The sequence below is a fragment of the Amblyomma americanum genome, chromosome 1 (genome assembly GCF_052857255.1).
Source record: "Amblyomma americanum isolate KBUSLIRL-KWMA chromosome 1, ASM5285725v1, whole genome shotgun sequence".
Taxonomy (NCBI): Eukaryota; Metazoa; Arthropoda; class Arachnida; order Ixodida; family Ixodidae; genus Amblyomma; species Amblyomma americanum.
This window is the reverse complement of record NC_135497.1, coordinates 98,384,327-98,409,870: the sequence shown is the minus strand read 5'-3', so window position 1 is coordinate 98,409,870 and position 25,544 is coordinate 98,384,327. Positions and strand designations below refer to the sequence as shown.

The 25,544-nt window shown below is 52.4% G+C and overlaps 1 protein-coding gene across 2 annotated transcripts in view; it reads right to left on the bottom strand.

Moving 5' to 3' along the window:
* bark (C-type lectin domain-containing protein bark beetle) overlaps positions 1–19,654 on the bottom strand; it is a 73,866-nt gene extending 54,212 nt beyond the window's left edge. For both annotated transcript variants that reach the window (XM_077646311.1, XM_077646312.1), the window contains exon 1: positions 19,234–19,654. In XM_077646311.1, coding sequence (XP_077502437.1) covers positions 19,234–19,476 — 243 coding nt within the window. In that variant the 5' untranslated portion in view covers positions 19,477–19,654. The remainder of the gene's footprint in view (positions 1–19,233) is intronic.
* Positions 19,655–25,544: the final 5,890 nt, after the last annotated feature.

The following is a 25,544-nucleotide window of genomic DNA, read 5'->3' as shown; positions in this document are numbered from 1 at the left end:
ACCAGCGCCAATGCGCGGTCACTGTCGACACCGTGTGTGACTATAGACAGAGTCCAAAGATCGCCGTCGGTCCACGCGTCGCGACGCACGCGCGTCGAGACGCGTTTTTCACGCGCCGATTTTCGACGAACGGGCCTCGCAGCACACAAGGCCTCCCTCCCTACCTGGCGGCGGCCGGAGGACGGCGACCCGTCGCGCGCCGCTCACTGCTGCTCGTTCGTTTTCGAGTGGCGAAAGAGACGCTTCGCCGCGGAACGGCAGCGAACAATGCGCGCGAAACTGGAGCACGTCCAGAGTCGGCGCCGTCCTAATGAGGAGAATTACCGCTCGCGCAAGACGCCGGCAGAACACGGGGGCGGCGCGAGCCCGTCTTCCTGCCACGGTCGCGCGCTGACAGCGCGCCGTCCCAATTTGCGCGCGAGAGGCGGGCAGGCGAGTCCGAGAGCTCGCCGAGCGAGGAAGGTCGCCCCTTCCCGTAATAGAGGTGAAGCCGCCGCCACCAGGCATAGGCTGCTCGCTGCTTCCACTGACCGCTGCCGCCGACACGGCCGGAAACGCAGGCTCCGAGAAGGGCACCGCCGGGCCGTGGAAGGCCAACTTTGCAACTCTCCAACTTCGCGCACGTATGGCACCCGCGTCACACTCGTTTCAAGAGGCTCGAAAACGGGATCCGGAGCGCGTTATTATTGCCTACGCTGGGCTCGAGGCATGCTTTTCTGGTGCGCGGGAAGCGGCCACTCGTCCCACGCGGCACAAAGCCCTTAGTGGGTAACTACACCGAACCGCGGGACAGCCTGTAATGTGTCCCGTGACAATTGCAAAGTGTCATGCATCGGCTCCTTTTTGGACGTGCTCTTCACTCCGTGGAATGTGATGATACGCGGCGTGAAGGGACACTGCGCCTTTCTCGATAACCAGTTGCTATTATTACTATTATTGCTAGTTAAGCACCCTAAAGAAACAGACGCATAATTAAGACCGGACAGGTCGAAAAAGTGGCGCACAATTTCTGCAGCAGCACCGTATAGCGGCCCAGTTCGCCGATACGCGCCGCACGCACTTATGTCATAGCATAAGCATAACGCTACCGGGCTTAATGTGAGCACAGAAGCCAGCACGACGAGTTATGGTTACGAAAAACTGCACGCAACATCGCTCCCGACTCGAATACCCGATAAAGCAGCCCGACTCAACTGCAGCAGCCGTTGGGTTTTGGGGAATATGAAGCGCGCAGCAGTTTAGATCCTTAACGTGATGACGGCCGGGGGATCTTGCGTAACTCACAGACACCTCTCTGTTGGCGCTGAATGCGGTCTGCAACAAGATGGCGGTTGAAATATGGCTGCTGCGAGCCAGCATATAGCTGCGAGTGAGAAATTGTGCACCACGAATGCGGCGGTCTAATTTTAGCGTCCAGCAGTGTACGGGCGACGCGAGGCTTCATTTCCGCGTGCAGCAGCCGAGGCTCCATAGCGAGAATGCCAGAAAAACAGACGCCGTCCGGCAGTGGTCAAATGCGCCGGTTGCCGGGTTATAAAAGCATAGCTCGTTATGCGCCGGAGTCGTGTGCGTCCCCGCGCAACTACTGCCAGTTCCGTCCTCCGAGTCGCGAGCGAAGGCTCGGAGAGTGGGGCAAAAAAAACAAAAACAAGAAAAAGGAGAAACGCTGCCGCCATGCGCTCCGTGCATTCTGCGCGGCGTTCACTAATCGCCGCCGCGCCGCGCGGTTCGTCTCCGTGGGCCGAACAGAGCGAGCTCGGAGGAGCGGCGCTCCTCTTCTGCGCTCTTCCTGTCCCCAATGAGAGAACGCGGCCAGCTGAATGGATAAGCGCCTCCATACGGCGCGGGCCCGGCGCCACAATGCGCACCGCTGTCCCATCGCCTCCTCGGCGGCAAACTCCTCAAAACGCCGCAACCCGGAAACGCTTTGCGGCCGCGAGGGCCGCGCAAGTGACGGCCACTCATTGTGCGGCCAGTCACGCAGCGGCGCTGGACTCGGGATGCGGGACTCGGCGGCGATACACGACTTCTGTGTTCGGCACAGGGGGCGACAGCATCTCTCCCGTCGGGCGGCCCCATCAGGCCTCATTTGGGACTGGGCAGGGCGTCCGCTCGCAGCCGGTCGCGCCCAAAGGTCGCCAGCCCAAACGTGCGCGCCGTCGGCGCGACCGCGTTTAACGACGAAGAGAGATTAGAATAACGGTCTATCGGTATTTCGCGATGCGAATAACGCGGGCCCAAGGGTATGTACACTATCAGCCATCGGCACTGACGAAAGCCGTCCGTGGCGCCATATAATTCCCCAGTAGCTTCTTACAAGTTTCAACGGCAATCGTTGTTGCATCCAGCTCCTATAGGCACAAAGATGTTCCACAAGTGTGCTCCGCGCCGTCATCTACGAACGCGCACTAGCAAGCACTATAGTTAGGTTTATGCAGGACGTCCCACGTAATGTAAACCAAAGTTGGAAAATAGGGGAAAAAATGCTCCACTATGAGGGTATAAAGGTATGGTATTGGTCGCGTTTAGATCAAGCGGTATTTTTCATAATGCAAAAAAGACGAACTGCGCAACAAGAACACGGACGAAAGGGAGGCAGACACACACTAACGCACACACTTTTCGCTCAGTATAAATCTAATAAGTTAGATAAAACTAACTGTCCTACTTTAAAGCAACCAGAGATGAGCTTAATTCAGGGACTCCTGCGCCATCCGATGAATCTATACAAATGGGGACATTTTTGCAGCCGCAGCCTTGCACACACCGCAGCGACGGCCAAGCGGCAGTGGGAGACAAGAAGTTTGATTCCGAGTGGCGTCGGGAACACACCGATTTCTTCGATGGGCACATACTTGTGTTCCCCGACATGGCGGTGCTAGGTTTTCCCCATTTCTGCCTGCCGAAACTCACCCCCCGCACCCCAGAGTGCTTAGACCTTCACGAAGCAGCCATGGTGCAGCAGCTTGATCTCCTTTACCGCCAACAGCGCTGCTTCACCACCATTAGCTAGGCAACATGAGTCGTTCGCTTTAACCCGGCATGCGTGGGACACCATGCGGATGAGTAAGTGAACGGTTGGCACAGAACCCAATCCGTAGTTCCGGCGTAAACAACGTGAACTGCGCTGTTTTGGCGTTCTCTCTTCCTCTCTTTTCGGCGTCGTAAGCGCCGCGAGGGTTGCGTGCCAACAGGGGCTCCCCCATGCGGCCCGTGCCAGCAGCAGCGCCGTGCCGGATCTGCGGTTGGCGACCGCACCAGGTGCAGGCGGACAGCGCCGCTCATGCGTACGATACAGAGCTGCGCAGCGCGTGGCTATTTACGCGCGTGCTCCCTCAGCGGTGGCCGACGCCGCGGTTCGGGATACGGCGTTCAGCGGGACTTTTTATGCGCCCGACCGAATCTAGTAGGCGTTGCCGAAAAGCGAAGCGAATATTTCCTAACGGCCTCCAAATTATCCGGCTACAGAGTATCATCGTTGCGTTGATCAGTTGCGCATTATAGGTCTGAAATCCGGCAGTTTCAATGCCCATAAACTTGAGGAATTAATGAAATAAGGCGGCAGCATAAAAGGCCAGCATCATTAATGAGACTGTCTCGCGGTTACAGTACATTTAGATAACGCTCAGCGACCTTGGCTTACCAATATCAATAATAATAACAATAATTGGTTTTGGGGGAAAGGAAATGACGCAGTATCTGTCTCCCCCTCATGTAATACCCCTTCAATGGGGCCTTTGAGGTACTAATAAATAAATAAATAAATAAATAAATAAATAAATAAATCGGCGGACACCTGAACCGCGCCGTAAGGAAAGGGATGAAGGAGGGAGTGAAAGAAGAAAGGAAGAAAGAGCTGCCGTAGTGGAGGGCTCCGGAGTAATTTCAACTAAATGAGTTTACAGCTTTAGTAATACCTTGATCAGACATTTTAGATGGAGAATTTGTTGTTCATCTGTTCGAGCCGCCGCGGTGGCTCAGTGGTTATGGCGCTCGGCTGCTGGCCCGAAAGACGCGGGTTCGATCCCGGTCGCGGCGGTCGAATTTCGATGGAGGCGAAATTATAGAGGCCCGTGTACTGTGCGATGTCAGTGCACGTTAAAGAACCCCAGGTGGTCGAAATTTCCAGAGCCCTTCACTACGGCACCTCCTTCTTCTATTCTTCTTTCACTCCCTGCCTTGTCCCTTCCCTTACGGCGCGGTTCGGGTGTCCAACGATATATGAGACAGATACTGCGCCATTTCCTTTCCCCAAAAACCAATTATTATTATTCACTACGGCGTCTCTCATAGCCTGAGTCGCTTTGGGACGTTAAACTCCCATAAACCATAAACCATGTTCATCTGTTCGTTTTCAAGCGCCTGCAACGCGGCGACGACGCATGCTAAAACTATTGTTGTTGTTGTTGACCTCACACAATGGCAGATACCCACAAGGGGGATTGACCATAACCAGGCGGTGACTATTTAAATGACTTGACCTCGCCCACAACATTAGCAGACGCCCAAACAGATGATTTCAAAACCCGCGGACTCACCACGGCTCTCGAGTCCCAACGCGTACGCGCACGGCCGAGGTGTCCATGAAAGGCCTATGCGCAGATGGGCAGAAGACAGCGACGCGTGAAAAGCGCGTCGTGTGGCGAACAGAGGGGATGGAACGGCCTCCAAATTAGTCCACAGTGGACAGACTCTCATGGGACACGGGAGGACCGGAAAACAGGCCTTCATGGGGCGAGTAGCGAACAGCAGAACAGATCGACCGAGCATCGAGATACGGACCTGCAACAACTGTCCTCCGACAGCAGAGAGGCAAACAAAAACGCTCGGCATGCAGCAGGCTACAGAGATCGGCTGCGGCTACCTAACACCTGTCCTGCGACCGTTTCGCACAGAGCACTCCACGGTGTTGCAACCTGCAGCAACCGCCTTTGTCCGCTTCGTGTTAACGCTCAGACGACCTTTGTTTTACAGCCGCGGGCAGAAGGTATAAAGCTAGGACAGCAAAGCAAGAAGGCAGCCTCACCGCAGCGCACAACGCATGCTCAAAGCCGATTCCACCCACACCACATACAGACGATACTCTCGTATAAACTAATAGATGCGAAGAATACTCGAACCCGGCACGAACCCGGCATATGTTGCAACCGCTGCATTTCGTCGGGGAGCAACCACTTGCTCGCAGGGGAGGGGGGACCGCGTGCCCCCGGCCGTGTTTGAACAGCGATAACGCACTTGGAAACGCGGCTCAGTTTCCAAGGGCTTTCGCGTACACGCGCGCCTGTTATACGGGCCCCCGGCGAAGAATTCCCTCATCGACCTCTTGTCTGAGCAAACATACAGCGCGGCTCGGCCACAGGCGCCGCATTCTTTTACGGCGGGACGTTGACTGAGCTTCGCACCGCCGGCTGTGCGGTCTCGGGGTTCCTGCATGCGACCACGGCGCGTACTCAATGCATATACTCTACGTCCGCCGCTCGGACTCAGCCTGGCGCGCATGCTGATGTCGAGTTAGCTTACACAACAGCGCGCGCCACACACAATGAAGCCGAATTCCTCGAGCAGGTCGTTTGTAAGCGGCCACGCGAACGCACACGACGGCGTCGTTGCGTATAAGTGTAGCGCGCGGTGTTCGCTTCGACGATGCGCGGGCCGGGCGGCGCGGCCGTATACCCTTGGCAGACGATAAAGCGCGCCATGCCCAGACGGCGCCGTCTCGCGGCCCTTCGCGCGCACTGCGGTACGCGTGCGCAGCCCGAGACAATACGCGGAACGGATGGGTGCCCCGCAACCGCGAACGAGCCGCAAAGTGAAACACTGCCATCGTTTGCGGGAGGGGTGGCGATCGAGTTGACCCGCCCGTTTCCCTCGAGCGACGACGTCCCACTTTCGCCGAGGCGCTTGTCGGGGCCGAGGCGGAGCATGGTTTGCACGCACAACCGGCCTCGGTTCCCGCGTGAACTATGACACGCCCAGCGAAGACCGCACGCTAGAGTAGTGTAGTATACGCGCCCCGTAACGCAGTTGCGCCAGTATACAGTTCTGCAACGCACGCTGCATACCTTCAAAAGTACCCGCCGCAGTGTCGACTGTACTGAACACGAGTTCGCAGGCTTGATCCCGGCAGCGGCGGCAGCATTTCGATGGGGTGCAAAGTGCGAAACCATCCGGGAACTGAGACTTGGTAATTAACATAATCACCATCATTACTCCACTTCCGGTTTACTGCACTGAGACAAATGCCTCTCGCATTCATATCCGATTAACTCTGTCCTGAGCCAGCTGCGGCCAGCTTATACCAGCAAACTTCCTAATCTAGTCCGCAGTCAATGCTCACTGCCGCTCATACGTTTTTCTTCTCTTGGAATCCACTCCGTTACCCTATGGGACCACGGGCTATCTGAACTGAGGCTTCGGTGCGGGCCACAAAAAAAAAAAAAGAACTCGGTGTGACAGAAATTAATGTCGAGCCCTCCACTGCGATATGCACCACTGCTGATGCGTGGCTACAGAACGTAGAAATCAATAAATGAGGGCTGCAGACATTACCCGCCGCGCGCGGTGGCTCAGTGGTTAGAGCGCTCGGCTACTGATCCGGAGTTCCCGGGCTCGAACCCGACCACGGCGGCTGCGTTTTTACGGAGGCAAAACGCTAAGGCGCCCGTGTGCTGTGCGATGTCAGTGCACGTCAAAGATCCCCAGGTGGTCGAAATTATCCCGGAGCCCTCCACTACGGCACCTCTTTCTTCCGTTCTTTCACTCCGTCCTCTATCCCTTCTCTTACGGCGCGGTTCAGGTGTCCGCCGATGTATGAGACAGATACTGCGCCATTTCCTTTCCCCCAAAACCAATTATTATTATTAAGGCCTGCAGGCTAAACGGGCCCGTGTGTATGCCATCGTACACTTACACCGTATAGCGCCATACCTAAATCACGTTTCACCAACAAATGCAGTTGATAACGCTTACAAATTTCAGCGCAGTCGAATTTATTTTCTTTTTCAAGCAAAGATCGTAGCGGCGCTCTCCCGCAAGTAATTCGGCTTGCCTGAAGGGCAAGTCGCGCAGAACACCCTCTGCCAGGTGCACGTCGTTGCAGGGTTCAACGTTTCTGCTCCTCACCGAAGGCAGGTGGTAGAAATCGGTCACCTGTAGTAATACGTACAGGTCTTATAATTTCGTTAGAGCGGCTTCCTGTTCGGGTTGTGGCGTGAGTATAGGCAGACCACGTTGAGAAAACACAACGGAGACAGGGCGGAGAACGACCCAACGTGAGCGCTGTCCGGATTAGACAGGCCCCTCTTCTGCAAGAGGGGTGAGCGGCGGTTCGTGAACTATAGTCGGATACAACTCAAGAACGCAGCGGCGAATGCCTCTCATAGGAGGCCCCCCAGCCAGTGGCGTCAACCGGTTCTCATGACGTCGCGGTTGATCCCCTAGCACGATAGCGTGATAAATAACAGGTGCCTCCGTGAGATGGAATTAACCGCGACGTCATGAGAATCGGTCGACGCCATTGGCTGGAGGGCAGCTCCTTTGAGGGGCATTCGCTTCTACGTTCTTGAGTTGTACCCGACGATAGATTACAGGCGTTGCTCAGCACCGAGTCTAAGTAATTAGTGTCGTACACAGCTTTCTCGTTGTACTCCAACTTTCCGAGTGTTGCAACGATCCTCGAGAGGTGAGAGACAAGGGGTGGGAATTAAGCCTCCTGGCGGACTGTCAGATTCCTTTCCGATATTTACAGAGGCCCAGAGTCAATTCAATCTGGATCTGCAGTCGTGAGCAATATGAGAGGGAACTAACTTTTTCCACGAAATTGGCAATTTTCTGGTCATTTCCCTGATAAATTGAAGAATGACATTTCGATACTGCCTACAGGAAAACTAGTTTGAAAACAGAAAAAAGAGCTGCGCTTGTCACACATAATCATGGCATAATCAATAAAAAAATGCTCACACTTTGCTGCCTCTCATTTTGCTAACGACTGTACTCCGTTCATGCTTTACGGTCTGCTGCGTGTTTGTGTGGAAAGTTTACAGTTATCAACGCGTAGCCGCCATAGATCCTGGCTGAATTCGATGGTCACGTGAAGGTTTTTGGCGGTTTGTTCCGTGCACATGTATTGGCTACCATTATGACCAGTAATTCGGCGAGTGCGGGGGTTGGGGGGGGGGCCCGCACATGCCTTTACGAGGTTTCCGCTTCGCCCTACTTACTGCATCGTGGCGACTGTCGTGTCCGTGTGGCAAAAAAAAAAAAAATCTCAACTGCAAATTTTTAACTTTCCATTCGCTTCCTATTATGTGTGAGTGAGTGAAAAGCCTTCTTGTAAAAAAAAAAAAAAGATTGTTGTCTTATGAAGGGCGTGGCCATCAGTTGAGGGCCTCAATGACTATTGTGCTGTTCGAAAAATTGCTATACTATAATCGCTGTATGGGTTTTAAAGCTCGAAGCCAACCACGGGATAGAAGCCACGGGCCTTTTTGGTTCATTAGCAGTCATAATCAGTGTGCGTAGGAGGCGCAGGTGTCATCTATCCTTGATAAGCGAATCTCAACCAGCCTCGAATACGAGAAAGCCACTTCACCCTCGATTACCCCTTGTCGCTCAACTAAGGGAAGATATTGGATAAAAGCAAACGCTGCACCAACGAGCGTACCCGCACGAAAGAATAAAACACGGCAAAGTGTGCGGAGTTTGTTTCCCTAAACTTGTGCGAGCACACGCGCGCAAATTTTCAAGTTAGGCAGCCACGAAGGCGGCGCATACATCTGTGACCACGCAGGACGACGCATAATGAATGCGTGATGGTTTTGCGGGCGTTCACTGTTGTCGAACAGGTTGCAGCTGGACCTTTCCGTCTCCCGGAGGCGACTCAAGAGCGGCGAACACTGCTGTGAGTACGTGTACTACTACTATCCTGGCAGGAACGAACAGTCACGTCCCGATCGAAGCCGGTAATGTTCCCATTTATTTTCCTCCTCTCACTTTCCACATACTTGCGGGCCTGACGCGGCGACGCGTTCGCGTGCGCAGCCTTGGTGCAGCAGGAAAGAGCAAGGCACGCGTTTCATCGACATGCCAAGGCACGCCCGCGAGGCGCACCTAAAGGCTGGCGTGGGCATTGTTTCCACCCTGGATGAGTACAGAGCCTCGGAGGCTTTATGTGGGCGCCGACGTGCTGAGCTGGTGACGTTCGTACTGCTCGCGTGCGCAGGCTGCATGCGAACGTATCCCTCTCGTTATTCCGTCATCGAGAAAATTCTGGTCCCGTTTCGATCCAAGAGGCAACCACGAGGGGAGCACGAGCAGTGCATGGTTAGACGGTCCCACGCCGTCACCGGCTAGAGCGATCGAACAGCCAAACTGTCGGATGAGTACAGCGGGAACGACAATGAATGGACGAGTCGCGTGGGAGGTGGGGGGGGGGGGGGGGGATGGCGCGTGTTCCGCCACCTGCTGAGTCACTGCTCCATTGTGCGTGGTCGACGGAGCACGCAAGGACATGCGACGAATGGAGGCGCGGTAAACTGGCGCTGACGCACTGCGGCTGAAGAGAATCAACAGCTGGTCACACCAGGATGCGGGCTGCAGGACAACTTCCTCAGCGGTGTTGCAAAAATCTGTTAACGTGCAATGAATGTATGCGGGCTACTCGGATCAAAGAGATGGGATGTTTGCACGCTACTGCTTGACTCGCGTGAAAAGGGGGTTTGTCCGAGTTTCCGGGCTCGAACCCGACCGCGGCGACTGCGTTTTTATGGAGGCAAAACGCTAAGGCGCCCGTGTGCTGTGCGATGCCAGTGCACGGTAAACATCCCCAGGTGGTCGAAATTATTCCGGAGCCCTCCACTACGGCACCTCTTTCTTCCTTTCACTCCCTCCTTTATCCCTTCCCTTACGGCGAGGTTCAGGTGTCCGCGGTTATGTGAGACAGATACTGCGCCATTTCCTTTCCCCCAAAACCTATTATTATTATTATTATTATTATTATTATTATTATTATTATTATTATTATTATTATTATTATTATTATTATTATTATTCATCGAATGAAACGCCAAGAGTGACGCTGGCAGATACAGTTCGTATCCGATGGTTGCGCGAACACTGCCTCGTATCAAGTTAACCTCGTTCATACATCCGCGTCCTTACAGGCTAAGACGTCCTCCAACACACACGTTCGACTCCCGATCGCGGGGTCTGGTTCAAAGGCGGTGAATGCGGATGTGGACTCCGGCATCGTCAGCACGCAGTTAGAGAGCCTCCAGTCTTGTATATGACCGCCGTACGAAGCTACAAATGGCTCAGCGATCAAACCGTACCTATAAAAGCTCAGCATTCGCGGTAAGCGCGTGGTAGGCGTCTACACTCGTGCGAACAGGGCCCTTCTTTCCAATTCAATTTATTTCGAATTGATCTTTTTTTTGTTTACACAGACACGCACAAAAAGACGCAAGGGGCAGGACAAGAACGCCAGCTTCAAAGCTGTCTTTACAGAACAGCACAGCAATTAAAGTGTACGTTCCGCGCAGAACAGACTTTGTCTCGAGTGGTATACTGGCTGGCCACTGGCACAGCAGCTTCACCCAGGCACCCCGGGAACTGGCAGCGGCGGAAGACCATCACTTCCACATCAATGGCTTAATTTCCTAAGCGCACGCGAAGCGAACACCGAAGAGGCGTCAGGAGCAATGAGCCGATGCATCTCGCGCGTCGGTGAATTTGCCGCGGTGGTCAGAGCAATCCCCGCGAATTGAGTTCGACCCTATAACGTTTATCAGGGGGCATCGCATACCTGCTCCCGAGAGAACGTAGGCACTAGAAAGCGCACGTGGATGCCCCAGTGGCTGCGTGGCGTCACGTGCCAAGGTAGCAGATGTTCATTATTTATTTATTTATTTATTTATTTATTTATTTATTTATTTATTTATTTAAATACCCTAAAGGCCCAAGTGGGCATTACATAGGGGGGAGGGCATGAAAACAACACAATAGAGATTATTGGCACACAGTAGTTAACAAATACAAAGAATAACTATATATACAAATTGCAAGTACACATCACTGCAGTCGCTGAAAGATACATAGGTTGAGCGTATAAGACGTATACGTGTACCTGCGCCCATCGCGTGCGTATAAATCGCGCAGGTTTCCTTTCTGACTCGTAACCGCGTCATACGCTCTAAGAACAGAAGAAGTGCTGGGAACGCCTCTCGATGGAGTATACGCTTGTCCCACATTCCACTCCTTTTTCCCTCTACGCCCTCTGCCGGAGTAGGTATACTCCTTTATTACGATACTACCGGAAAAAAAAAAAAACTGCGCCGGAGCGAGGAATCGAACCGAGGAACTTCGTGTTTCGAGCCGGGTGCGCTACCTCTTCATTATCACTTTGTTTGTGTTGTGTTGTTGTCATGGATTTGTTTGTAAATGACGTGCTGAAGTCGGCAATAAATAAATAAATACCTCTTCATTATCACTTTTTTTGTGTTGTGTTGTTCTCATGTATTTGTTTGTAAATGACGTGCTGAAGTCGGCAATAAATAAATAAATACCTCTTCACTATCACTTTTTTTGTGTTGTGTTGTTCTCATGGATTTGTTTGTAAATGACGTGCTGAAGTCGGCAATAAATAAATAAATACCTCTTCACTATCACTGGGACGAGTGTTATTGGTTTTTAACACCTATAAATGTTTTCATTAAGAGTTCCGTGGCGCATCCTGCGTATGTTTCGTGCCCCGCCGCGGTGGCTCAGTGGTTAGGGCGCTCGACTACTGATCCGGAGCTCCCGGGTTCGAACCCGACCGCGGCGGCTGCGTTTTTATGGAGGAAAAACGCTAAGGCGCCCGTGTGCTGTGCGATGTCAGTGCACGTTAAAGATCCCCAGGTGGTCGAAATTATTCCGGAGCCCTCCACTACGGCACCTCATTCTTCCTTTCTTTTTTCACTCCCTCCCTTATCCCTTCCCATACGGCGTGGTTCAGGTGTCCAAACGATATATGAGACAGATACTGCGCCATTTCCTTTCCACCAAAAACCAATTATTATTATTATTATGTTTCGTGAACTTCTGTCGTTTAATTTCACAGATCGCTGCCGCGTTAGTTGTCACAGCTCAGTAAAGGACGAAACATCCAAGACAGCAGCTGCGCGCCACGGATAATCTTTGCTGGGAAGCAAATTTCATGGTGCACGGTATGTTGAAGCCTCGCCCTTCGTGAACAAGATAACTGCTGTGCTGTTGCATAATTTTTTGCATTAAAAACGATGTGAAGCTTCACTCGAGCGCTGGTCGAACATTCGCACCGTAACAGCACTGCAATAGCAAGTATTTAGAGTGATCTTTCCCGGAGAATCGAGAACGTTTACGGGATCTGACAGAACTGTTTTCCTTGAACTGAAGCATCGCTCTTTTCTGCGAAGCGCTTTTCCTCGGAAGGTCGTTGTTTTGAAACAGATGTACCAAAATAAGAATGGCGGATCCGGAGCGCGTAAAATACTTAGCGAGAGCGCTATGTTTCGGATAAATTGCGACAGTTACAAGACAGTCACTTCTCATATGCATGTACGTAAAAGCATGCTTTCGCTTTAATAGTGTACTTATTCAGAACCTCTGCTCAGGCATATCGCTTCTTTTCTGCAGCTAAAAAGGAGAGCTCTTCATTTACGCTAAGCGGAATCAAGGGCGGACATAGTTTGCATGAGATACGGGTCGTAGGGGACTATATAGCTCCGCTGCATTACAAAAGCTGAAAAAAATAACATTGCCCAACTCCTTCTGGCCGTAGAGAGAGCGCAGTGGCGGTTGTACTTTTTGCCGAAGGAGGCGTTTCACTCCTTCGGCAGTTTGGAGGAGTAGAATGCTGCTATATAGAGAGTACAGTGCCCGGTATACTCTGTCAAAGAGAGTACCAGTTCTTAGAGTGTAGCGAGATGGACTCTACGGAATGGATTCGAAGGAGAACGGTATACGTTGGACGAGTCTAGTTCGCTGTATCCTGGTTCTGAAGCGTTGTTTGAAAGTTATGAAGGAAGGAATTCAACATTCTAATGTCAGCACCAATGCTGAGCACTCCTCAGATGACGTCGAAGTTCCAAACGATCTCACAGGGCCGTTCGAAGGTTCCAGCACGAGGTTGTTCTCCTTGCGTGGACATGCACGCACGCACGCACGCACGCACGCACGCACGCACACACACACACACACACACACACACACACACACACACACACACACACACACACACACACACACACACACACACACACACACACACACACACACACACACACACACACACACACACACACACACACACACACACACACACACACACACGCACACACGCACGCACGCACGCACGCACAGCTGCCGAGACCAAGAAGCACAGCGTGTCGCGTTCTGGAAGGAGCCAACAACGAAAGCTACCAACAATTTATCATTCCCGAACAATTATTTCCCGAGGTAACTATAACGCCGAAAAAGCTCGTCAAGCATGCTGAACTCGTCATCGTGCTCCCGTCATTGGGTATATAGGCGCCGGTCGGCCACTGCACAGAAACGTGGAGGCTAACGAAAAGGGTTCAGCCTAAGTTAAGGACAACGCAGCTAGCTATGGAAAGAAAAACGACAGGTGTAGCGTTAAGAGACCGGAAGCGGGCAGAGTGGGTGAGGGAAATAACGCGGGTTAATGACATCCTAGTCGAAATCAAGAGTAAGAAATGGGCTTGGGCAGGGCATGTAATGCGAAGGTAAGATAACCGCTGGTCCTTAAGGGTAACGGAGTGGATTCCAAGAGAAGGCAAGCGTAGCAGGGGGCGGCAGAAGGTTAGGTGGGCGGATGTGATTAAGAAGTTTGCGGGGATACGGGGGTCACAGTTAGCAAAGGACAGGGTTAATTGGAGAGACATGGCAGAGGCCTTTGCCCTGCAGTGGGCGTAGTAAGGCTGATGATTGTGATGATGGTGCGCCAGTGCGGCGCGGGCGTGGGGTGCATTTATGCATCACGGGCTTGTTTCTGCCACGACCAACGTGACGTCATCCTCCCACGACTTACGTCAGCAAGAGCAGCGACCAATGGCAGAGAAACTTTACGAAATACGGCCCCTGGGAAACCAGCAACTGCGTATCCGTTCTTGTAACGCGCCAATGACGTGGCGAGCTGCTTCCGCTGGTTACACGGAACAGCACATTTCTCTTTTACATTTATCGATCTTCCCATTTGCTTCTTTGAGTTCGCTTTCACCATGGGTTTGTGGTGCTTTCTGGAAGGTAAACGTGTATGTGTGGATGGTGGTGGGTGAAGCCTTTTGGAGGTTGGAGGCCTTCAGAGGGTGGTGCTTGGAGGCTCGTATGTTACCGGTGGGTGCCCAGCGGGTACCCGGAATGTGGATGCTTCACACAGATTGACAGACAACAGGTTTTCGCCGAAAGAGGAGCGTACTGCTAATGTAGTAAAAAAAACAAACAAACTACGCAGCCGAGTGAGCGGAGACAGCAAAGCAGCGCACATCATCTGAGCCCTTAACAAGCAGACGCATAGCTCTGTAAATGGAATTCCGAGGCCACCGCCTTTGTCGCGACCGCAAAAGCCTCCACAGAGCAACACAAGAAAAGTTTCCAAGACGAACAAAAACAAGAGAAGGTTCATGTTCTCTCTCTGTAAAGCGAGGGGTAGGTGTTCGCTTATAGGAGGGCATACTGCCGTATCAATGGGTTGACTGTGCTTGACGAAGGCAAAGACCCGGAATTTTATCCATTTCCTGAGACGGCGCTGGCAGCAGCGATGACAGCTTTGTAACGCCGTATACGGTGCCTTAAGCGCTACGATCATGCTGTTTCGAAGGTGCAGCGTGGGCCAAAATTATGACTGCGGAGAAATAATACATTTGCGAAACGTCATGTTGATATACAACCGCTCGCTTTAAGCAAGCACATAGCAGAGGTCGGAGAAGCAGCTGACAAGTACATTTCATGTCTGCCACGTGGAAGATTTTAAAAAAATGGGGGGTGGGGGGGGGGGGGGGTGGACCTGCAAAACGACAATACAGAGCCGGCAGGTTTGGAAACAATGGCGACGAAAATACCACAAACGAGTGAACAAACTCTCCTCCAGCAAAGCATCGAATTTCGACCTCCGACGCAATCGGGACGATCGGTCCAGTTCAAGACACGCACGGCTCTCCGAACGCGCACATGTACGCGTGGCGACCACCGCATCGACCCGTGGGTGCAGCGGTCCCGTTCAGAAGACGAGCCGCTCACGGCCGGCCGCGATTCGGTCACGGGGCTTTTTCGTGGAAACGTTCGCAACGCCCCCGTCGTGACTGCGTGCGGCATTGGACGCGCGGCGAAAAAAAAACCGCCGCCGGATGACCCACACACGACCGCGGCGGCGTGGGCCCCGCGTGCGCGCCACGTGGCCAGTCGGAGCAGCTCGGCAGAATCAGAAGCGACTCGATTAAGGCATCCACGACGCCTTTATGCATCGAGGAGCGCGTAATCGCGAGCCGCCACCACCTCCGGGTTCCCGAGGCGCCCAATAACGACGACCGCTTCTACCGGCCGGACGTATTGCATGGCGGCAACAGCCGTGACGCGTTCTTCCTCACTGTACGGCAGGAAAAACGGGAAAACCCGAGACGCGACACTGATAGGGGCGGTCGTGAGTCAGATCGTACGAGGGAACGCAAACATGCGCGCGACTATACGCATACACCGTGCTCGAGCGTCCAGAACAACACACAGCGTATGCCCACAAACGCGACGGGATCACGAGAGTTTGCGAGCTAATGCAGCTACCCGCGTTTCGCGTTTGTTTCGAAGCCACTCGGCTGACTACCGCACAACCAACCACATAGGCGCGCCGCGTTCACCGGGCCCACTCCTCCGCGATTACCGAGGCGTGCAACGTTTATTCGAAAGTCCGCGCCTGTAAGAGGCTGGCGCGAGCCGAGTGTTTTGGCTGCGCATGCCGAAGTGGCTACAGCGGCTGAGGATGGGGGGGGGGGGCACGTTGCGAAACCCTCCAGAGTCTAGTGAGGCCTTTGGACTGCTTCCTGGCTCGCCGAGCGTGATGCACGGAACAGCGCAGTTGTATGGCGAAGGCCCGCAAAAGTGGAGGCCTTGCACCCTTCTTGCGCCGGGGTATACCCCCTCGGGGCCACTTCGCCGACGGCGCCGCCTGCTTCGCATTTCGCGAAGAATTTCGAGAATTCTGGGGAAAAAAAAAATTTAAACCAAACTGAAAACTGCCAAAGATCACTCAACTAAAGTGCCATAACACGTATTTCGTGCTCATTTGCGAATGAAATGTGAGGCCATCCGTTTAAGAACTCCGCCAAGGAGAAAGAAAAGACCAATTGATCTAGTAGAAGCTGTGCTAAATGTCACCATTTTAACTGCGATAAAGGTCTCCACAGAGAAGTAACACAAGACCTTGTCTCGCGTTTCCTCTCCGTCGCGAACACCTCTTTGTGGCCCAACATGACGTCACTTAAAAAGACTATGAAACTAAGTATATACTAGCTTCGTAGGGTGTCTGGGCCCACACAATTGAAGGACTCACCCACACGGGGCCCTTTTGTACCACACGGTCACAGATGACACCTTCAATGGGGGAACGCGAGAGTTTTTGGTTAGGACGTACGACGCCGACGTCTTACATCGCGTGAAAATGCCCTCATACAGCTGTCGCTGCAAAAGGTTTCAATGTGCAGCGCAAGTTAGAGCACACAGACTTCAACATTGCAGTGAATGGCATTTCGTTCTCCTCGCGACTGGCAAGGTTAGGCTGGCCCCGGCCGTGCGATTCGCTCAGTGGTTTGGTTACGTTAAATGTTGAATAACTGAGGTGTTACGAGTAAGGCGCTGAATGTAAGCTACAGCTGACTGCGCCAACTGTGTACGATACAGCGATTACGCACATATGCGCGATACATTTTGGTACCCAACTCGCGCACCGTGCAATGAACTGACGTATGCACGGCTGTAAGACGCGGAATTTTCCGGGTGATTTCGGGTGCTATGCCCATGCAGTTCAGGGCTATTGCTGGCTCGCAGGGCACTGCACGCCTCAAATCGTTCGCCTGTCGTCGCCTGAGGCGCGGCTTTTGGACAACGCCACCTCTTGCAAGAGCCTCGCTCGGTTCACAAGCGCGTGCCTCCCGAAGTCCTGTGTCGAACGTGTGCGGGGCAGTCGAACTCTGAGATGTTTTCGAGCAGTCCTGCAGACGGCAGCGACAAGCATGTGGGCTAAGGAAGTTCAACACCAAATCAAGAATGAGATGGAACGGTATGAGGAATCATTAAAGGGTGCAAAGGACTGCACAAGAAACGTCTCATGGGTGCAAACCCGCACCCAGGGTTTCAAACTCGGCACACGCCAACGCCTTTAGATGGCACGACGGTCCCTTCACGGTCTTCCCTCTGGAGTCGTTCTGTTCTCAAAGACCTGCAACCACGTTGTTTCAGGTAGCTACAGAGATGTAATGCCTGAAAAAAAAAATTACGAAGCCAAAAGAATTCAGCGTGCGTGGGTCCCAGCAAAACAAACGCCCGAAGCTCCCGGCACGCTGTTGCTCGCCGCCTGGTCAGAGCGCACGCGACGTCTCCGGACTGCGCACGATGAGCGCCCAGCGAGACAAAGCAAGCGACCAGTCGCCGACGCGGAGCAGCCCTTGACAGGAGAGCAGTTGTTCGTGTTGTTTCGGCCATCGGCGACGTCAAGGGGTCACGGCACGAATGTGCCTCCACCGGGGCCTGGGGCCCCGACAGCGATCGAGCAGCGGCGAGCGCAGCCTATGGAGGGCAACGGGCTCCGAGGAAGCTCGCAGCTCCCCAAACCAGTTTGAGACGCTTGCAGCCAGCGACAGCGCGGCACGCCGCCCCTGCTTGCAAGGCCCGAACCGGCGCCAGCCGAGGAACGCCCCGTCCGATCGCTATTCCCGATCTGCGCGCGGCCTTATGAACGCTCATCCCGGCGCATCAACGCCCACCGTGCGCAGTCCGGTCCGGCGGCGGCGGCCAAACACCCGGGCGCAAACCACCGCGTTCACCCGGCCCACTCGACTGCTCGCCGGGCGCTGAAGGTCGCATCTGCCTCGCAGGGCGTGCACATCTTGCAGACTCCACGGGAGGCACGCTAATGCATACGGACTGCGCCGACGGCGTCCTTGAAAACAGCAGGGCGGACAGGTGCGATGACAGCGCGCTACGGCATCCACAACGCACACCTTACACTCCTACACGATGGAGCGAACCCCCGGCAGGAGACACAGGCTGCGCACGCCGAACTTGACACCGATGCTCCCAGCGCACTGTTGTTTTTCTTTAAAAGCGAAAACCCTCTTCAGGCGATAATCGCTGTTAACAGCAAGGTCCAAGCCATCCATGACTCACAAGCGGTATGCAGCTTTTCGACTGCAACACATTCAAGTTGTGGCTACGAGCCCCCACACTGCGACCGCTGCCTCTTACAAGGTCCCGCATCACTTGCATGCCTACGCGTGGATTCCTCGCACGAGGCTCGCGGAATGCGCGTGCTGACTGTCGGCTGTCCAGGTGACGATGAGGTCAAGCGCTGGTCATGCATGGTTACCCATCCCATAGATAGCGCAATGAGCTAACCAAGTAGTCAACAGGTAGCACAGATGAACGGACGAAGCAGACGTCCGTTATGAACACCACGCCTCGGCATGCTTAAACACTACATACTTTAAGCTCTAAGCTCACACTTAACCAGGTTCCATTTTCCATTCTTCTGCGCACTGCGAGTTGGACCATAATAATAATAAGGGCCCACCGAGAAATGCGTTCGCACTTTGCCGCGGCTTGCGGTGGCGCGCAAATTGAACACCAGTCTCAAAACGCTTTGAAGTCAAACATCCCGCGCGCCCAACGCTTTTCTCTGCGACCTGTTTATCTCGCCAAGGTTACAATGCAATCTCGTTCGCAGCGCGTGCGGATAACTTTCCTCTCGAGAAGGAGCGCTCACCTGGCGTTCATTCCCGCAGGAAAGACAGCGATGTCGCACCGCGGGGCAATAGTTAAAACTGCAGACGCAAAACGTGACCAAGAAATTACCGGTCGATGTAACGAGCAACCGGAAAGGCGCAGAGGTCTCTCGGCAGCTCATTTCACGTGCGCCCCACTGATAAGACCCTATCTCGGCCGCTCGCCTACGGAGACCTCGCGTAGTTCAGTGCCCCAGAAGGAAATTCATACCTGAGCTTTGAGTACTCCATTGACGAGAATGCCCACTCCCGGGGCGAAGCGAAGCTCGACGCCAGGCTCGATGACCAGCTCGCCGGTGTCCTCGACGACAATGTCGCGCGCCATGCGGTACGGACTGCCGGACAAGTTGAACACCTGCCTGTCCCTGATCTCGACGGGCCGACCGCCGCCAAGTGAGCCGCACATGAGCCAGCATAGCAGGACTGCCGACGCCCAGGCCGGACGATGCCTCATCGCGAAGGTGCGCTGACCGTCCGCACTCTCAGATCATGCCTCGCTGTGCGCAGCCGATGTTCCGCCGTGCGAGCACCAAGTCCTCACAGCCGATCACGAGTCTCCATCGCCGACGCGGCAGCGCACGTTACACTGGTCGCCCCGTTCAAACTTCAAACTGCGAACGACTTTCGGAATTGAGCGACTACTGAGCCACCTGGGCGAGCGGCGGCGCTGGCGGCGCTGGCGTTGGCCTCTCACCGCCGAGGAGAGGGCAGTGCTTGCGTCACGGCGTCGTTGCGCGCTCGGGAAACAGCGCGGCGGCGGCCGCTTCGAAGAATCGCGCCGAGGCGCGGCCGGCGGTCGGTTGCGTTCGGTCGCTGCGGGAAACCGCGCGAAAACAGAATGAGCCGCTTAACAAAATTAGAGCAAAAAGGGCTGCAATCAGGAAGTTTTTAAAGAACCAAGGAAAGGTCAGTGTATTCTCTGGAGAGTTACCAGAGATCGAATCCACAGCGCGCTCACAACAATCTGAACAGCATTAAAACAATATTTCTTAATATTTTTTTAATTCATTTCTTTTCACACAACGTGGCGCAAGAAACGCGAAAAAAAACTCATTTACCGCTAATAGCTGTAGGCTTGATTTAGTAAAATTTGTGGCCAAAATGATGAAACTGTCTTTTGGGAGATAGGGGCCAAAAAAATAAAATCTGACTTTGAGGAATGTATGCAATGTAAGCCGCAAATAAATATATTTGTAGTGAGACAACTTTAAAAGAGACCTCGAAAGAAAAGAAATCCGGTTTGAGTCTGTGCTGACTGGCCCATTGGCGCAACTGTACGTCGAACAGCGGATGAGGGTGCGAGAGGGCGCCGGCCATCCCCACAACTTTTGAGGCGCAGCAGAACAGCTTGATTTATTGCTCTCATGTGACTAGCGACGATCAGTTTTGAATCGAGTCCGGTGACAAATAGCAAGAAATAAAATGAACTCTTGTGCATTCTTCTCTGCAGAAGCGGGGGCGGAAATACTGTGTTGGAGAGAAACTAATTGGGAATGGCTGGCACAAGCAAAGAGCTTTATTTGCAAAGGTCTGTTAGTTGAAGTTCATTACTGCCTGAAATGTGAAAAAAAAAAAAAACTGGAACAGTGCTTAAATTAGGTGCTTAAGGTTAGCTTGTGTTGGACAGGGAATTTTTAATTGACGTTATAGCAACGTTTCGATAGTGCTGTAAGTTATTGTTCCACAAACATTACTGAAACATACTTGCTATGCGACTAAGGAGTTTTTTCCTGGCTTCCATAATAGCTGGTCTCCCACTTTTGTCATGGTGAGCATGAATTCTTAGCGGGACAACAAGCTTCGTGTGTTACGTATTTGCATCTTACACCTGTGCTTCTTTTCTAATGCTGATTTCCAGTTCTGTGTGGAGCACAACATAATGTTTCGAACATTAAAGTACATTATATGCCAAGTTGCAGTATATTTTACTGATGTTTTATTGATAACGAAAGTATTTATTTTTATCTGAACCGTTATATAAACGTTGAGAACTCAACAAATGCGTTATAGGTTAACGTTACCCACAACACATAATGTTAAGTATATAATGCTATTGTAATGATCTGTGCTACCTGGGCACGCTCATTAAAAACTAGTTGCGGGACAAATGAAGTTCGACCAAACAAACAATAGGCCGATATGAATGAACTATATTAACGTCATCCACACCTAATTAATATCCGCTTCAGCAAGGCGGCAATGTTTAGGTGACCTAATGAGTGAGTGAGTAATCCCTCTGAGTTTGCGATTTCAAATTCAGCTCGATCATTTTATTTCGCTAACTTTCTCCCGTTAGTCACAGCCCGAAACTGTACTCGCGCACCAGCACCCAGTTTCTGACCAAACTGCCCGAGAGCCATAGGAAAATAGGACTGCATGGCCCGCGGGACTGCGAAATGAATGGCGGAGATTGTGTGAGTCTTACTTAGACTGTATACTTGTATAGATTAGCGAAGGAGAAGGAAGTATTTAGTATTTACTCGCATAAAGCTAATCTAATAAACGAAGCTCCCAAATTAACGCCATTTTTTGTTTTTATTTCTACAAAAAGTGCGGTCAGTGTGCGACCAAGTACGGAGCCTGCTGCTCAAAACTTGACTGCAGTGCACTTGGCATACAAGTGCACTTGTTCGCGTCCCTTCTCTTCTGTGCTTAGGTGAACTCTCACCCGTCGTCGCCAGGGTCGCCTACGGAGTTTCCTTGTACAGCCTCCGTCGATTGTCACTCGATCGCGTACGAAAACAGTCACGCACAATGCGGTATGTTTGGATTCCACGGGCATGCATCGCGATGGTTCCCAGGCTCACTGGTGCCATTTCCACCAGTATTCAGACGCCAGCGTGCGGGTTGCGCTGCTCGCCGTGCATTTATTTACAGCCTCTCGGTTTTAAATAAATAAAAAAGGCGAGGTGTCGCTCCGCAAAGGACAGGGGAACATGCCCACTCACAGGATGAAACGTTGTACTCCTGTCCATGTTGAAGGTCCCAGAATGTCCTTGTGCACCTTTTACTCTCGCTAGTGCATTTTATACGTTCTTTCCGGCGAATCACATGCAGGAATTTGTGTAGTCTATGTGCAACCAATGTTTTCTTGCACGGTAGCTTGTTGTCGATCCTCCGAGTTAAATATTAATCGCGCCGTTCAGTGCATTGTTTAAATGTAAAGCCCGTCAAGCCTACCTCGTCCGCTTTATTTTTTTGTATTCTTTTGTTTAACACCGTTGCACGATGTGTGTGTGCGAGTTCAACGAATATAACTATGTGCATTCATTTCAGGATGAAACGAATGAAGGTTCGACTATCGGTGTTCGAGGAACATAACGGCGCGAAAACGACAGATTAGCCTCGAAGTAGAACGATCTTGCGGGCTGGTTGGTTCATTGCAAAAAAAAAAAAAATGCTAGTGCTGCGCGAATGAGACACGACACGAAACAGTTGGAAGTCTGCGCCTGTGTTGTCGTTTTTGTTCCTGTTCTCGTGTCGTGTCTCATTCGCGCAGTACTAACCTTTTTTTTTTCCAGATTAGCCTCGGTTGGCCACCTTGATTCGCGGTCGACTATAGACCGGCGCCTTTCGGTCTTCTGTCGCCCTGGGGGCATTCAGCCCTCAAATTCCCCAATTCAAACGCTCAGCTAGAGGTTTGCGGGCATACGGAGTTCGCTAATGCACTAAACATGGCTGGATATATGCAAGGGTTCAAGATCCTACCTTTCCTGTTACGCAGGAGAATAATTAAACGCCCTGTCTCAACCATGCGTGCAGAAAAAAAAAGTTATTGCTGGGGCCCACTGTCACGCTCATTTAGGGAAATGTTTAAATGAATGAAGAGGCACTAACGAAAACGACCCTGGAGCACAAGTTTAATAAAATAATTCGCTCTCTTTGAAAAAAAAAAAAAACTTTAGTCCTGAGTAACGTTGGTATATATTTCCTTATTGCGCGCTTAAAATGATTCGCAGTCATGACCACTGCGGACAGCAAAAAGGGATAAAGTGCAGGCCGTGGACTCGCAGAATAATTAACTCTCATAATCGCACCAAAGATCCTCTCCGCTGTCGGCGAGTTCGCAGTTTTCAGCATTGAGGTGCCCGCCACCCACAGGGAAGTCGATCTCGATTACAACGTTTGAAGTCGACGGACGCAAATATTTCAATCCTAAACGTCGTTCAGGATGGGAACATTCGCCAGGCGTGCGCGGCTAGCGTGCCAATGTCCAATTATTTCCCGCCGTTTTCTCCTCTTGCCAGCATGCGTCACTCTTGAAGGTATGAGATGCCAACTTCCAACGCAACTACTCTTGGCTCCGGATCGCGCAGGGTGGAGTGCTTTCACCCTCGCAGCGACTATCTGGAGAGGTCAGTCATAGGCCAGCCGTTTTATCGAGCGGCCTGCACGGGACTGGCGCTCAGCGGCGCGTCCCGTTTCAAACTTCGACCCTCGATTCCGGCCGCAGCAAGCAACCGTCCACAGGGTCCCACGGGCGCCAGCTGCGGGCTCCGATCGCAGACGGCCGCGGTTCCCACAGAGCGCCCCGGCGTCGCAGCCGACGAGCCCGGTGGGAAAAGTAATGGCCGTCCCAGCCGCAGCGGGCTCTCTCCGGCATCGAGGAGTATCCCAGACTTCAGCGGGCGAGGAGAGGGCGCCGAGGAGAGGGCGGGCGGCGCGCTTTCTCGCCCTCGCCCTGCCGCTTTGTTTTCTCTCTTTGTTTTGCGCCGCTCGTTGTCGCCGCGCTCCATTGCGCAACGAGTCGTCTAGGAGACGGTCCCTGGAAGTGCGGCCAGTGCGGATAATGGTGGAGCGTGCGCCGTCCGTAGGGCGCAGCAGCAGCGGCCGCGCAGAGAGTGGCGGCGGAATCTGCGTGAGCTGCATGCGCTCACCGCTGCGCCGCCGAGTGCGCTGGCAGCTGTGGAGCCCGAGCAAATGACCGTCGCCCGCTTCCTGGCGCCTTCGTCGCCGCTCAGAATTGTCATTTGGCCAGATCCGCCTCAGCGGTGGCGACCCGGTGCGGGCCCCAGCAGAGCTGCGCCACGCAGGGCATCGTGGGGTGGGGGTGAAGGGGGAGTACCCTCTTGAGGGCCAGCGGCCGGGGCGCCCTCGGCGAGGAGCATTCCGCGGCCGCCCCTGGCCAGCTTTCGCCGCCAAGGACGCCGTAGTGGGAGGGGCAGGGCCCGATCGTGACTTTCGCAGCACGGCGAGGCAGCCGAACATCTCCCCGCACGCGCTCTTCTGCGTGCTACGTGCGCGCGCACCTCCGCGAGAAAAGAAAAGCGAACCCACGCTCGGCGATAAAACCGGAAATGGCCCGATTGTAGGTCTGTTGGCATATCCACACGAATGTACTCTTTCTGGTGGTTCCATGCTCGACAGCCCTCCTCTGCACGGGTAAATGTCCCGCGAAACTTCATTAGCGCTATGTGCGATGATGCATCGCCTTTTCGATTTGAGGCCCTCCACTCTCTACTTGCGCCAGCTGCGTTCTTTTTTTGCTCCTCTATCAACTCAAATATCTATTTCGGACATGTACATGTATACATAAAATTTTACAGAACATGACCACGGGGTAAGGCAAAAGGAAGAAGGCCGAGCATACTTCCTGACAAGGTTTCACCCCAGGTTACACATAACACGATAAAGACCGATAAAGACCAGCAAAAACTGTAATTTACAAGGCAAGCACTATCGAAAAAAAATTGTAGGGTATTACCTACAATTAGGGTAGAGTAGACGTAAATGCCAAAATTTCAATTCTCTGCCTATTCCACCACAAACTGTACTTCAACTTTCCAGCACTTCGGGAACACCTTCTGCGCACTCCGGTACGATCATCTCGCCGCTTATTTAATTCCTATAGCATACAGCGCTTGCACGGCTCCACCAATGCATTCAACAAATGGTTTCTTCCTTGTGCGATCGAATTCTGGAATAACCTGCCCGAAAACATTCTTGTTGAGACAAATCCTTCCAACTTCAGGCAGCTACTCCTCGACCATTTCAAAGAACAATAATACTTTCCTATACCCTGTGTCAGCTACGATGCACTGCAAAACGATAAAGCACTTTATTGGACACGTTGTAATACGGTAGTGTGTATTTCTGTGTGCTTCTTTTTCACATATTATTTGATTGAATATATTAATTTGTTACTCTTTTGGTTTGCCTAGTTTTCCCTATTTCGTTTGCCTTGTCATATGTATGACCGTCGGACACTTTGTATCCCCCCCCCCCTTTTGTAATGTCCCTACGGGACCCTTAAGGATTAATAAATTATTATTATTATTATTAATATTATTATTATTATTATTATTATTATTATTATTATTATTATTATTATTATTATTATTATTATTATTATTATTATTATTATATTGTTTTTTTCTCCTTAATTGTTCATCACGTCTACTTGTTTTCATTAATATTATTTCTTTAATACTGTGTACTCACGCCTGATTGTCTGCAACGCGTTCACTAATTACATTTCTTATTGTGTATGATTGTATTTCTAGCTTGTATTTCAGAGGTTTC